This window comes from Thermobia domestica, chromosome 13 (assembly GCF_964235325.1).
Source record: "Thermobia domestica chromosome 13, izTheDome1.hap1.1, whole genome shotgun sequence".
In the NCBI taxonomy this organism is placed as follows: Eukaryota; Metazoa; Arthropoda; class Insecta; order Zygentoma; family Lepismatidae; genus Thermobia; species Thermobia domestica.
In genome coordinates this window covers 206,410,132-206,424,762 of record NC_137466.1, presented here as the reverse complement: position 1 = coordinate 206,424,762, position 14,631 = coordinate 206,410,132, and the positions used below count along the sequence as shown (strand labels likewise).

The following is a 14,631-nucleotide window of genomic DNA, read 5'->3' as shown; positions in this document are numbered from 1 at the left end:
CCTTTACGCTGATTATGACCTCACTCCACGATTTCTCATTTTCGAAGTAACGTGTTGAAATGTATTTTTCTTCACACTTCTGAAAGGCTCTAGCTCTGAAATTTGATGTGAGGAATCACCTCTTGCAGTTTGTCAGTATAGTTCATTAACACAGGGTGTTTCAAGGGAAAAGGGAAATACTTTGGGAAACAGTAGTGTGATGATTATAAGGAAGAAAAGAAAATCATATGACCATTGGACCTGTTCTCAGCGGTTTGAGAGCTACCTTTGTGAACCATTTTTGACCTTATGTTGGTTACTGATCACCCTGTAGTTATTCTACAGAGATGGGACATAGCACATTTCGAAAGTAATGGAATTGCCTTTCCAACGGTATGCAATATATGGCAGTAATGTCCTTATAAGGAAAGTTATTAAGGGAAATTTATTAAAGTTAAGCATATTTTAGGATTATTTATGGGAATTGGATAGCAACACCGATTCCTAAATCTTCCCTTTCAAGAACATCACTGCTACACTGACACCACTGCGCTACTACACCAGAGAGGGCCGCAGTGGCTCAGTGGTAGAGTATTCTCCTCTGGTGCATAGGGTCCTTGGTTCGATCCCAACTCGTGCCACGTGAACTTTCTGGTAGACAAACACCGTGTGCGTAGGTTTGCTCGGGGTTCACTCACTTCCCTCCATCATCTTCATTCATTTTTCTCCTTTAGTCTAGCCGGCATAATCGTGGGACGTAAAGCTTAAAGATTTCCATTTTTACACCAGAGAGGAGAGTCTAAAAATTCAAAGTGAAAGGGAGTGAGTACATTCGCAATTCGCAGCCCACTGCAAGTCGTAAACATTTTTGACTAATCCCTTCCTTTAACAGAATACCATTACAGGCACCATTTATATGAACATGTTTCAACTTTATGCGTTCCCGTAACATAAACCAGGACTTCTCTTTGCAAAAATAAACCAGAAACATGCTGTACAGCAAAAACATTCGGGACTCCTATACCTACGACAGCTGGCTGATTTAGAGTTTAACACCCTTTTCAGCACCAAGGTTATGAGATGATCTACAACATAACGTGGAATTTGAATTACAGGCTTTCCAATGCTAATGAAAATATATACATATCCATATTATACAGGATGCGGCACGTAAAACCGGCCCGTCGTAATATTCTGGTATATTGTGTTTTTGGCAACACTTAAATAATCTACCTTCCTAACAAGAGATGGCGTGTCGAGGTCGGGTCGACTTACGTGACCTGCAGCAGTCACGTGCAGCCGCAGCCAGTGAAACTTGTCGAAACCAGTTGAGAAAAAGGCCTCGTTGTGTTAAGCCGGGTGAGTGTCAGTGTGGATCCACTAATGGAGTGTCAGTGTGGAGTGTCTTGGATCCACTAATGCTCATCATGAGTGACGAGGTGTGGTTCCACCTGTCTGGGTACGTAAATTCCCAAAACAACGGTATTGGTCGACAGAAAATCCACACGCAATCCACCAGGTACCCTTGCATGATGAGAAGATTGGTGTTTGGTGTGCCATTTCCGCCACACGCGTTATTGGGCCCAAATTCTTTGAGACGACAGTGAACAGTGACGTGTATATGGGAATCCTGGAGGAGTTTTATACACACTTGACCGAAGAGGAGCGTCAGTTATGTTACTTTCAGCAGGACGGTGCAACATGCCACACATCAGCTGCATCATTGTCCCTTGTGCATGAGATTTTACACCAGAGAGGACAATCAGCAAAGGCTTGTGGCCTCCTCGGTCACCAGACTTATCCACGTGTGACTTTTACTTATGGGGACTGTTAAAGGGAAGAGTATACGAAACAAATCCACACACAATTGAAGAACTCAAGATCAGGATCCAGGATGTCACCAATAGCATTACAACACAAGAACTGACAAGGGTATATATGAATCTCCTCAATCGTGCTCACATGTAAGTTGAAGTGGGCGGAGGACACTTTCAGCACCTGCTGTGAAGGTGAGTAGTCATATTCAATACATTACATTTCATTTTATGTGTTCACTTTACGGGCCGGTTTTACGTGCCGCACCCTGTATATATATATATATATATATATATATATATATATATATACAGAGAGAGAGAAAATAATCACGACAAAATATATAGGTTTCGTGAAGCTGTGAAAAAGGAAGATTTCAATTATCCAATGGAAATTACACCAATTGTTATAAAAACACACATTCTACTCTAAATATAACTAAATGGGTAATTATCTCATTGCAAAATTTTATACAAGTTTCTTAGTGTTTCCACACGTAGCTCACCAGTACTAAGCAACGACCATAAGGAAAGACTAAAAAGGATCTGCATCAGAAAATCAAAATATACGTCTATCAGAAATTGTTTAATCCTTCTGTAACGATTATTTTCATGACATGCTTTATCTTGTGCTGGCAGATTCTCCAGAAAGTACTTACGTAGCCCTGCAAATTGTTCCGCGATGGGTTTGCACACAAGAGACAAAGTTAACCATCGGCTCGGAACATGACGCAGAAAGAAATGACTTTCTATAAGGGATGGATAAAAAGTAATGGTACGACTGTGACAGCGTGCATTGTCATGCAAGATGATAGGGTCCGTACCAAAATATCAGGGCGCTTTTTCCGAAGTGCGGGACGCAGATGGTGTTGCAAAAACCTGCAGTAATATGGCGCATTCACAGTCTTCTCTTCTGGTACAGCATGGTGCAGGATAACCCCTTGAACATCATATGCCACAATCAACATCACCTTCAATCCTCCCTGATCAGGGCAAAGTCTTTGGCCGAGGGAAACCGTGATGCTTCCATTCGCTGGATTGGCGCTTCAAGCATGGTTCGTACGATCGAACCCAGGTTTCAATAATGGTGACGATCCTGCCTAAGAAATTGTCACCCTCCCTCTGGTGGTGGTCCAGCACCTCCTGTGCCAGGGCATAGCCGTGCCATTTCTGCACCTCAGTAATGCCATATGGTACCCAACGTGATGCAATTTTGCGGAAACCAAGGAGTCGTGCAGGATGTGCAGCACAGTTTTATGGCATACCCCTACCTCTGCCGATAACTCACGCGCAGTCCACTGTCTATCAACGTTCAGCAAGGATGCAAGAAGCTGAATCGTCGTGTTATCCATTGGAGGGCGTCCAGAACGTTGGCGGTCTTACATGTTCTCCCTGCTTTCACGAAACACTTTAACCAATCGCATCACGGTGCGGTATGGCAATGCTGCATCACCACAGGCTTCGCGCAGTCCCTGATAACACTCTCGTGCACTACGACCACGTGCTACTTCAATTTTGATCCACGAGCTCTGTTCCTGTCTAGTGAACATCGTTTAGAGCATGTCCACTCGCGATACCAATTTTACGCCACTGCCCACGTTGACTGCTGACACTACAGCACTCCCACTCACCTCAGTTCCTGGGGGCACAGTGGTTCAGTGGTAGAGCGTTCACCTTCGGTGCTTGGGGTTCCTAGTTCGATCCCAGCTCGCCAGCGTGGACTTTGTGGTGGACACACATCGCGCTCGGTTTTCTCGGGGTTCTCCCTTTTCACCCACTTTCTTCATTCCACCATTTTATTCATTTCTCATAATCACCGTCCCGTTTAGCCTAACCGGCATAATCGTGAGACGTAAAACTGACAGTTTCTCAACTGACATTCCCTTCGCAGCCGCTGCCACCTCGCGGTTCACCTACACTTAGATGGCGTGCCGGCAGGGTTGCCAGTACTTTTTATCCATCTTATGTAAATCCAATACTGACTGGACATAGTCCTCTTATCGAGCCGCAGACATTCTGAACCACTGAAATACATCCACACAAAAATCTTCATTATTCCACGACAATGATTTTACTCCATCATGAAACGAATTAGAAACTGTGTGCGAAGTACAAGAACCAATATCCAGAAGATTTGGTAACCCCTGACCTTGGCACTAATCATTTAACATTCACCGAAAAGACACGTTCACATTAGGTCCATCACTTTCCAGCATAAGGAACTTGTCATGAGGCAACTTAGATGTGTTTCTGCACTAGCTTGAAAAAGATTTGAAGATGTAGCGTGCCTCGAAAATGCACTGTCCAGGTAATGAGTAACAACACAATTGGTTGAAGAAGAAAAATATCGAATGTGAATATCAAACTGCTTATCAGCTGCTGCGTTTGTTGTTTCTTGTACAAGACTGAAGAAGTTACCAGAAGTTTTAACATCATACAACAAATTTTCATATAAATAGGGGCCAAGTCCATGTTCTACTGAGTACGACAACTTAGTCTTATGAAGCTGCAAATCGTTATTTTCACAAGTGAAAGTAGCAATGCCACAAAAATATAGAAGATTTCGTTAAAATGTACAAAATATAGGAGTTTATAAGAAGAGACGCAAATATAGAGAAAAAAATAGGAAATATGAAAGCATTCGAAAGTCTGGAATTCCATGAGCTGACACCGGAATAGAACCCAGACCTCTCGCGCCCCCGCTAACTGAAAGTCACAAGAAAGAATTTACCAATACCCAAAAGAAAGGACCAATCATTACAATGATAGTTGTAGATATTCTTCACAGAATGTGTCAGGTTATTACTGAATATCATCTTGGATGTCTGTCAAACAACAAATAAAGGACATTCCTCAACATTTAAACACAATATTCATTTCGATCCGTTCAACCACGTTTCATTTATGAGGTGGATTTTTTTTATTTTTTGATGACTGTATACTGTTCAGTCACAATGCAATCTTGCAAAACATTTCCAGTTAATTCTATTTATCTAAATATATATTTTTTTCTGGTGGAGGGAAGGAACATAATTTGATGTGGATATTTTGGTTTTACAGTTAATATATTCCAAACTTTGTATTATCATATGGTTGGGGAAATTCAAGAGAATTTTATTTAACGAAGTCGTCAGGGGTCTGTCATACTTACTGTGCTCTCCCATTTTGAATAATGGAAATCCTGATACAGTCAGAATAACATGCTTCAGCAAAATATTGTAAAATTATGTCTTTTAATGTAGAGCTAAAAGATGGTACACGGGAATCTGAACTTTTCCCAATCACCATTTATTATAAAAATTTATTCTTATAAACAGTAGTAATACATATTACAGATAAAATATAAGCTCCTTGGTGATTTGCGGGTGAATCTGTAGGGGCCAATGACTAAGACTCTTAGGGCGACAGGAACCAAGGCTCTTGCGGGCAAGGTGTAGGTGCGTAACTCTCCGAGACCAGGTGTCCTAGAGAGGGAGAAAGAACCAAGAGACCATACGTCCTAGCGAATGATGAGGAGTCTGCAGAGACCAGGCGTCTTAGAGGGTGGTGGATGATCAATCGGTGGAGATTAATGCCTTGTTTTGGCTCCTTTCATCCAGAAATGTTGCTGACTTCCTGAGTCTTCATTACTTGCCGATCGTTGGCGATGATTGACGACGTCTTTTTCGAGGTTATTGTCTGAAGTGTGTTTACAGCTAGCACGCGATGTTGGGAGTAGAACCTTGCAATATAAACGAGAAGTGGGAATAAACTTCCGGAGAAAACAATCTGATAATATCCTGGAGGATACAAATCATAGAAGCTCCCATTGTAAATCGAGCACAAATAGAAAACTTAAGCTCAACTCTAGTTTTTGATTGATTTGTGTTTACGTTCTTTCTCAGCAGCAAGGCTATGTAAGACGAGGCTTCAGGGCTACATAGGACGAGGCCTAGAGTATAAACACAGACCTAAACCACTATATTGAGCTCGACACTCTCCTACCAGGAATCGAACCTGCGATTTCGTGCACCAAAAGAACGCTCGCTAGTCACTCGATTGATGAGGGCGTCTTCAACTATACCGACATTTGGATGGTGAGCATGAGCAATATCTGGCAACTCCTCACTCACGATTTCTTAGCAACACTACTAACCATTCAACATAAGACTCGTTTCAAGACAGTACTAAAAGCTTGTTAGCTACTTACCAAGCTCTGTAATTGCTATACTGTATGAGCTTCCGCAGTAAACCTTTCTCACTCCGCGGTGTGAGACATCAAAGAATTTTATCAACCGAGGGATCATCTCATCCTTTTGCTCAGCATGGCCTAGTCGTCCGAATCCTCCAAAGCCCCACGAGAAAGCCCACTTCCTGGAATCCACAGCAACCTACAAATAAAAGAAAACATCATTACTATGAACAAAACAAGAAACATACATAAAGGTCAGAGTGTATAGCACTTTGAAAAAATACTGACTTCTTGACTTGTTCTGGTTTACACATTCAAATATAAATATTTTTAAGACGTATACAACTACAGCTAAGAAATGCAGTTTTAGCGTACTATTGTCATATTGTTAGTTTAAGTTCTGTTTAGTAAATAAATAATACGAGATTCATTCTACCCGACAACATGAACTGAATTCTCTAAGCTGATAGCCTATACTTTCTAGCGAGGGAAATATCTATGAGAAATTACTTGTATTATTTATTCCGATACACAATTTTCCGTTAGATGTTACTTACAACCAGTGCATAAAGGTAAAGAAGAAACAATGTAATATTGTGTACTATTGCGCCGGGATTTTTTTTTTTTTTTTTTTTTTTGCATCATAAAAAGTATTAATTATGTATCTTATTTTCCTGGTTCTTATTTATTAAATAAAGTGTTATATTTTCTCTGGATAGGCTTCGTTCGAGTATACAGCTACGAATTATTAGGATTTTCGAAGAGTCAGAAGTTTATTATAAAAAAGAAAAAAAGTAGTCTCTAAACTAATATTAATAAATAAATGTTGATTATTAACTGTTTAGAAACGGGCATGGCATGTAATTACAGACGATCTGAAAGTACCGCCTGAAATATTGAAGAAATGAGAAACGCTAGCGATATACGGTTTCCAGAAAACAGCAATATCAAAAATGAGCCTCGTCAAACGGAGATGGAGCATCGCAAATGAAATGCATTTCTGTAATGGAACGATAGATAAAAGCATGAACAACATGAAAGAGTACGCGTGCAGAAATATAATGTCATTTGTCTCTTATTATTATTACTGTATATAGTAAATGAGATATGATCATGGGAACGGCTGTAAACAGAAAGACAAGTGAGCCACTTGACCGTTAGTTCTGCGGTATGAATGAGCTTCCAGAAATGATGGGAAGAGACCCAAGAAACACGTCGTATGGCGTTCGAAATGGAAGAAAAACACGAGACATCGTCAGCATCATTTATTTGACAATGTACGTGATGATAATGAGTATAACAGTATGTCAAAGAAACAAAGATTCTGACATATGCAATGAACGTAAACCTAGTCTGTCAAAGTGTATGTTCAAACTGATGGCTGTCCGCTGCGATACAGGCATCGAGGAGGAGCACACGCAAAGATCATTCCACAGAATGTAACATCGTATGTGAAATGGTCCTAAAGGCTACATTAACGTGTTGTTGCATATTGTCTGGTGTTGTTGGCACATCTCCGCAGACAATGTCCTTCAGTATCCCCCAGAGAAAAAAGTCTAATGGCGATAAATCCGGAGAACGAGCCGGCCATCTGACGGGTCCTCCCCGTCGTATCCACAGATTGGGAAACATATTATTCAAACATGCTGTAATGCATCGTGCACTGTGAGCTGGGCAACCATCATGTTGATACATTTCCTCTTGTCTGAATCATTCAGTGTTACATGTATGAAAAAAGGCCCAAGGAGATGATGGCCTTTTTCCACTGTTCCACATCAAACATTAACACTCCATTGGCGCTGGCGTTTGAATTGGCGAAGCCATCGTGAATCTGTTACACATCAATGTTCCATAGGTCAACGTTTCCATGATTGGTAAAGGCTGCATCATCGGTGACTAGAATATGCAACGAATCTGAATTGCCGTGTCGTAACATCCACGTACAAAACAAAACAGAATACGGTTCACAAAATCATTCCCATATAATTCCTGATGGATGGGAATATGATATGGTGAAACGTATGTGTATGCAGAATGCACAACACACTTTGCTGACTCATATCATCGTCCCTAGCAACATCACGGGAGCTAATGTTTGGATTCACAGCAACAGCGGCTAGAACATTTGTTGTAACCACCTCATTTGTAATTGGCTTGTTCCGCACACTTTGTCACGATGGCTGCCGTGTGTCCGGATATCTCTATGCGTACATAGGGCAGGCTTCTAAGGCATTTTCCCTGCATTCTCTATTGATCAGGATCATGTCGGTTTTTTCTGCGTTTGTAAAATCATCGTCTTCACTCTTCCATTAATTGCCTGCTATGAACTAGACTATCTCGTGGTTTAGCAATCGCAACTAGGTCCGCATCAAGGAATGCTCTGTCAGAAACCTTAGACGGCATACGTATCGAAGTACTGGCGATAAAGTGGGTCATTCGTTTTTCTGTATTCCCATGGTCATATCTCAGTTACTGTCTGCAGTAGATGCATGATATAAACGGCGTTCTATTTCTCCGTATATCTTTTATTATTATTATTATTATTATTATTATTATTATTATTATTATTATTATTATTATTATCATCATCATTCATCATTCTATTGCAAAAACTACTTTATTCCTGATGCTACATTTGTCGATACTTTCCCTACTACACCACACTTCCGTTTGACGAGCCCCATTTGATATTTTTGTTTACCGCAAACCGTATATCGCTAGCGTTCCTCGTTTCTTCGATATTTCAAGTGGTACTTTTAGATGCTTTGCCCTGCCCTGTAAATATGCGCAATTCATCTTTTAGAAAGTGTATCATTAAAATGCCACACCTTGAGTCTTTTGATTTACGTATTTTTCTGATTTTCCCTTTTCTTCTCTCTTTAGTAATAATATACACAATATGCCCATAAAAAATTATACATACGTGCTTAAAAAAATATGTATACAAATCAGCTATGACAGTGAAAGAGAATCTATTTCCAAGAGACCGTTGCCTACTTACTGTGTGATTTGTACCACAAGCAAAATCAACAATTTCAACTCCTTCCACGGGAAATATGTGGCCATCCCGTCCCTTTTCAACATAAAACAATATCTTCTTTGGAACAGTTTCACACGAAAATGCCAGTTTTGTACTTGTTGCAAAGTATTTTCCATCTGTATTGTGTCCTGGAAAATTACGAAATCATCATCGTACTGTGTGTTTATTTTCCATCTAAATATTAGGGGGCAGTCAAATGAAACTCATCAGATGGATGTCATTTTCTGTAGGAATATTGGGTGGTGTAATTATGACTGAAGTATGATGATGGTTGGATCCTACCTCATTGTGTTAGGTGGAATGTATCGAAGTGTGATCTTTCCTGTTAAAAACCAAAAACGGTAAAGCAAAATCACCACAGTGTGATTTGTTTTCTTACCACAGACGGGCATTTGCTGGTAGAAATTAATTGTAAAATGAATGTTTACAGACACCACAGTTGAAGTCGGTCCAGCTTTTGAAAGGACGACCGGCAAACAAAACGGAGGGACGAAATGGAAAGTATCAATTAAGAGAGCCATCACAACTCCTCTGCAACTTACGTGGTCTCGAAAGACAGTAAGAAGCGAGTTTAATTATCAATGAACAGAATAAGTCAATGAAAAGCCGAAGCATTTACTTCCCACAACGTCTTGATAATTTTATACTTAAGGTGCCTGTCGGCTATCACAGTGACTAAGAAAGGGAAATATTGAACGTGTAAGCCCTTCATTTCTCTGCTACATGAATCTGATGAGTTTCTTTTGTCTGCCCTTAATATAATATGTGATAAATATCAACTGAACGAAAATGTTTCGAAAATTTCTATTCAACATATCGTTAAGATACTACGATAGCCCCATGAAGAAGAAATTTAATTAACTGAGGAAATTTAAATCTACTATAATCTTTGTCTAACTCATCATGCAAACACCAAAGCCAAGAAGCATACAATTATCAGATTAAGTTGACACAACGGGTTTAGATTGAATCTTTCAATTGTTTCGAGAATTAGGTTTCTGGTTCCCTATTGGGTACTTATTGGACTCTTTCGTAGTTTTATTTATTCAAGATTTTTGATTCAAAATATTCTTTGGGGTGAGAAAATTAAGAAAAATCAAATTTTAAATGAAAAATGAACATTAGTAAGTAACATATTAAGATACACCCCAGCAAGTAATTCATCAGTGAACAGTGTCTGATGTAAGCACATGGAGTAATAAGACATTAAAAGTCGTCAACAGCCTACATTTTATGTGTTCTTAAAGTATCATATAACCATTTTATGTTATATCACCTATTTTTAGGTGATAGGATAGAATCTTCATTATACGATTAAAAAAGTACCAATAATGCTTTTTACTACGCTTTTTTTTTCTTTTAAAGCCTGGTGGCATTGCAGAACACGTTACGTATGCTGTCACGCCTTTTTGCGTCGAGACAACGAGTGATGACATCATAACTTTAAAATTTTTTTTTTGTTATGCCTATTTTTATTATTTTTTGGTGGGCTTACTTTTGCACCTAGAGGACTGAAATTTTGCACACACATTCAGTGCACTCCTTAGTATTTTTCAGATTTGTTTCAGATCTCTGCAATATAACAAGGAGATCCAGAAGGGCAATAACGTAAAATAAATAAATAAATAATTTTTGCAATTATCCAGCCAAAGATATAAGATGGAGACATGTGAATGGTACCGTTTGAAAGTCTGCTTTATTCTGAAGAGAACGATGTACGAACTAGGGATACACAAAACCGGTTTATAAAAACCGGAAACCGATTTCTAGAAAAACCGAAATCTGAAAACCCACATTTCAGTTTTCTTCAAAACCGGTTTCTTTTTTTTTTTTTTTTCAAAAATTTGTTGACTTTCTGATCAGAATAATGTTTCGTTGTTCTCCGGAAACTGATTGTTTCCACATAAATAGTTTTGTTTTCCAAAAGTTTTCACCGAAACCAGTTTCGGTGAAAGTCGAACCCGGTTTCGGTGGAAAACAGTTTTTTGAAAATTTCCAAAAACCGAAAAAGCGGTTTTTGTGCCCACCACTAGTACGAATCATGGTCCTAGGATAAACAGGCATGTCCCAGGAAATTTTTATATTACATAACGGTTATCTGGGTCATTGTGGAAATGTTCTTATCTCACTGGTAAATATTTTTTTTTACCGCCCTTACTATTCAAGATAGAAGCTTGAAACTTTATACACATTTAGTACGCCCCTTAGTATTTTAAGTTGATTCTGAGATCTGTGCGTTAACACATCAGGGGTGGGGGGTTCAGAGATCAAAATTTAAAAAAAGGGGGTTCAGAGGAACTCAAAATTTTAAAAAAATAGAAAAATCCCGATTTCCATCAAAATTTCCCGCCTCAGGGACATGACAGGAAATGTGAATGGTACCGTTTGAAAGGCTGTTCTACTCTGAAGAGAATGACGTACGAACCATGATCCTAGGATAAATAAGGGATATGATGCTATAGCTGCTTGACTGAAAGTTTATAATTTACCTTAAAAAAAAAAAAATAAAATAAAAAAAAAAAAATAAGGGACACACGTAGATTTGTACTGAAATGAAGTACTTGTCTAATTAGCTATACCACATTGTGAGCGATATATTAATTGTATAAAGTGACTAAAATTATCATAAATATATGACAATAAACTTGCTACTTAGACACTCAATTAACGTCAGTGCTTGTTAGTTTCCAGAAATTACAACAAATTCGAATACTTGTAAAAAGAACCAAAATTTAACTACTCACCCAGCTGTCCATACTCTGGACACCCAAACGAATATAAATCTCCTTTACAATCTAAAATGACACTGAACTCCCCACCACAATCTACTCTCAATATCGGACGGCCTTTAAAACTTATCTGGAAAAGAAAAGGAACAACAGAAATATTTGAGACTGTTGCAGTTCTATTACGCTAAGTATTACACCACATTTAATTACAATTATTCACATCAATATTATTTGTTAGATAACAATGAATCATAGAAAAGAAAGAAGAAAGGATACAAAATCTGAAGCACGTAAATAATAATACTAAAAAAAGTTGTATAGCAAGCATGGTATTAATGTAGCATGTAAACCTGTATTTCTTCAGATATAAGTAATAACTTGCGAATTAACTAGAGCCTTTCTATTTCAAGTGTGCCCCTTCTGGCGCTGCTGTCGACGTGTTTTCCCGTACCTCCCTCGAAATACGAGTGAGAAGTTGGTGTGGCCGAGATCTTTTAATTGTTGGAAGCGGAAGCGTTGCCACAATGAATTATTTCACGGACTTCGCTGTCCTCTATCTTGTTAGCCATTCTAAGTAGCCTACGATCTTCATTCGTCAAGACCAAACGAGTAAATGACAAATTGGCAACACAGCTGGTCATTCAAGCAAAGAGAGGGTCTCTTCCCTCAGAAGGTCGCGGGGATAGAGCCGAAATATATTTCGCATATTTTCCGAGGGCACATCTGAAGTAGATAAGCTCTAATAAGCTTATCCATTGTTTTCTAATACTTTTTGTTATAAAAAAAAAAAGCTGTACCTTTTTTAATAGTATGTGATATAAGGCTTGTAGCAGGACAGGAGTCGGGCTCGTTTCTCCACTACAGGAATCACCTAACTCTTCGTCTTTCTTGTCTCCTTTAACATACATGATATGCCATCTTCAACGTTCCTGTACATCTTGATTATGGCAGCAGCAGTATGTAGCAGGGATCCTAGTTGGCATTCTTCAACACGAACGTTTAGAGAGATCCCTAGTGCCTAGGCGGTTATCATACGCGCCCTTGGCGTGGGAGACCCTGGGTCAATTCCCGGCGGGAGCTCATGATTCGGATCCCATGTTAGATCTGTAAGTCTACACCTCACATAGCCTCGCTGCTGAAAAGGACGCTAACCTGAATATCAAATCAAACGATCGTTTAGAGTACTTGTTACGATAAACTGAGGTCCAATGTATCTACACGGTCGGTGATATTGTTCACTTCGCGCTACGATCGAAAAAAAAAAATCGTTGCAACTGATGGGAAACCTCTGCATTCAATGGAAATAGCTTATAATATGTTAAGGTTAAACACAAAATCCTGAGTATACCACAAAAATATAACGATACTACATCAGTACATAGAAGTTGAACTCACAAGAAAATGTTTACTTACTCTACTCGGGGTATTAATAACAGGATGTTGGTTACCAACACCACACTGCCCCATCTTGTTGTCTCCACAAGCAAACACAGTGCCACGATCTGGAAAAGGAAACAGTTTTAAGTTACAACAGCATAATTTTACTTATATACTTATAACTGAAGTACAATCAACTTTTATCTTGAGATATATTTCGTTGTGCAAAATTACCACAGTTAGCTTCTGTTTTTAAGCGTACTGTAGGCAGATGGTACTAATGCGAAATTGTGATCACTGTAACAGTTGCTATTGCTTATCCAAACATAAGAATGAACTGTGGGAACAGATCGCGCTTCTATTATACTGCTGACTGATGCTGCTAACTCACGCAGAAAAAAAAATACCACCACGACGATTAATAAATAATAATAAACAACTTACCACTTGAATCTATCTCTCTACATATAAGCATTGCCTTATTTTGTCTTTTCTCATAAATTCAAGCTCTTTTAAACGTACGTGAAACGTGGATCTTTTAAAGTTCGGCAAATCGCGATCTGAATTTACCTGTTTGAGAATGGAATTGAATGTTGGTGGGCAAATTTCTAAAGAACTTATGGATTTTTTTGTCGGGTCGCACTCCTAACCAGGGTTGGCAAAAACCATGGTTTTTATTTAAAAAAACAAAAACAAAAAAAAACCCAGCTTTTTTTGATTTAAACCAGGTTTTTTTTTTGTTTAAACCAGGTTTTTATGGTTTAAATAATTTGCTCCATATATTTGTATCATATATGGACAGAAATAAAATTGTTTCGCCTTGATGTTATTATGCAACAACCAGGTTATGCTGGAAGGGGTCACATAAGCTTAAATCGGAATAAAAACCGCTTCTCGAGTTACATCCGAGAGAAATTGTCCTCCATTTGAACTCGGAACCAGGACTAATTGGCCACAAATGCGATACGTCTGCCGACTCACTCACGAAGGAATCCTTATAAAAAAAATACGTTGTACTGATCTTTACATGCTTCTTAATATAACTGTCAAGAGTCATTTCAGAAGGGCAAAAAGATAAACAGTTGCACAAGTGAAACCATTACACAGATTTACATATGAACAATTTCAAAGTACTACGGAGTACAGAAGAACTAATTTAGTTCAAGTTAGTTAGCAACGACTTTTATTGGTCCAAATTAAAGAAATACACCGACTTAATCTGCATATCAATAAGAAAAGTGAATAAAGATACGAATTATTTGAGTCCACTTTGGCTCAGACTCATTTATACATAAATCGATACCAAAGATACTTATTTCACTAAATGCCTCTCGTGGGGTCTGTATGCCCCCCTCCCCCCACACAAAAAGTACGGCATTTTCGATGTATTTTATCAATAGTAAACATTGAAACGAAACAATATTTAGAATTTTTCTTCGATTGCAATTACATAATAACAACTACAAAAAAATCACAAAATAAACATTTATAAACTTATAAAAAAAAGTTGCTTTTGTATGT

The 14,631-nt window shown here is 38.6% G+C and overlaps 1 protein-coding gene across 1 annotated transcript in view; it reads right to left on the bottom strand.

Moving 5' to 3' along the window:
* The window catches only part of LOC145668973 (protein RCC2 homolog), a 63,074-nt gene that overhangs the window by 14,267 nt on the left and 34,176 nt on the right, over positions 1-14,631 (bottom strand). Inside the window, exons 4-7 of the mRNA XM_081737279.1 lie at positions 13,147-13,235; positions 11,749-11,863; positions 8,966-9,132; positions 5,983-6,163 (exon numbers count right to left, since the gene is read on the bottom strand). Of these exons, the coding sequence (XP_081593405.1) occupies positions 5,983-6,163; positions 8,966-9,132; positions 11,749-11,863; positions 13,147-13,235 (552 nt within the window). The remainder of the gene's footprint in view (positions 1-5,982; positions 6,164-8,965; positions 9,133-11,748; positions 11,864-13,146; positions 13,236-14,631) is intronic.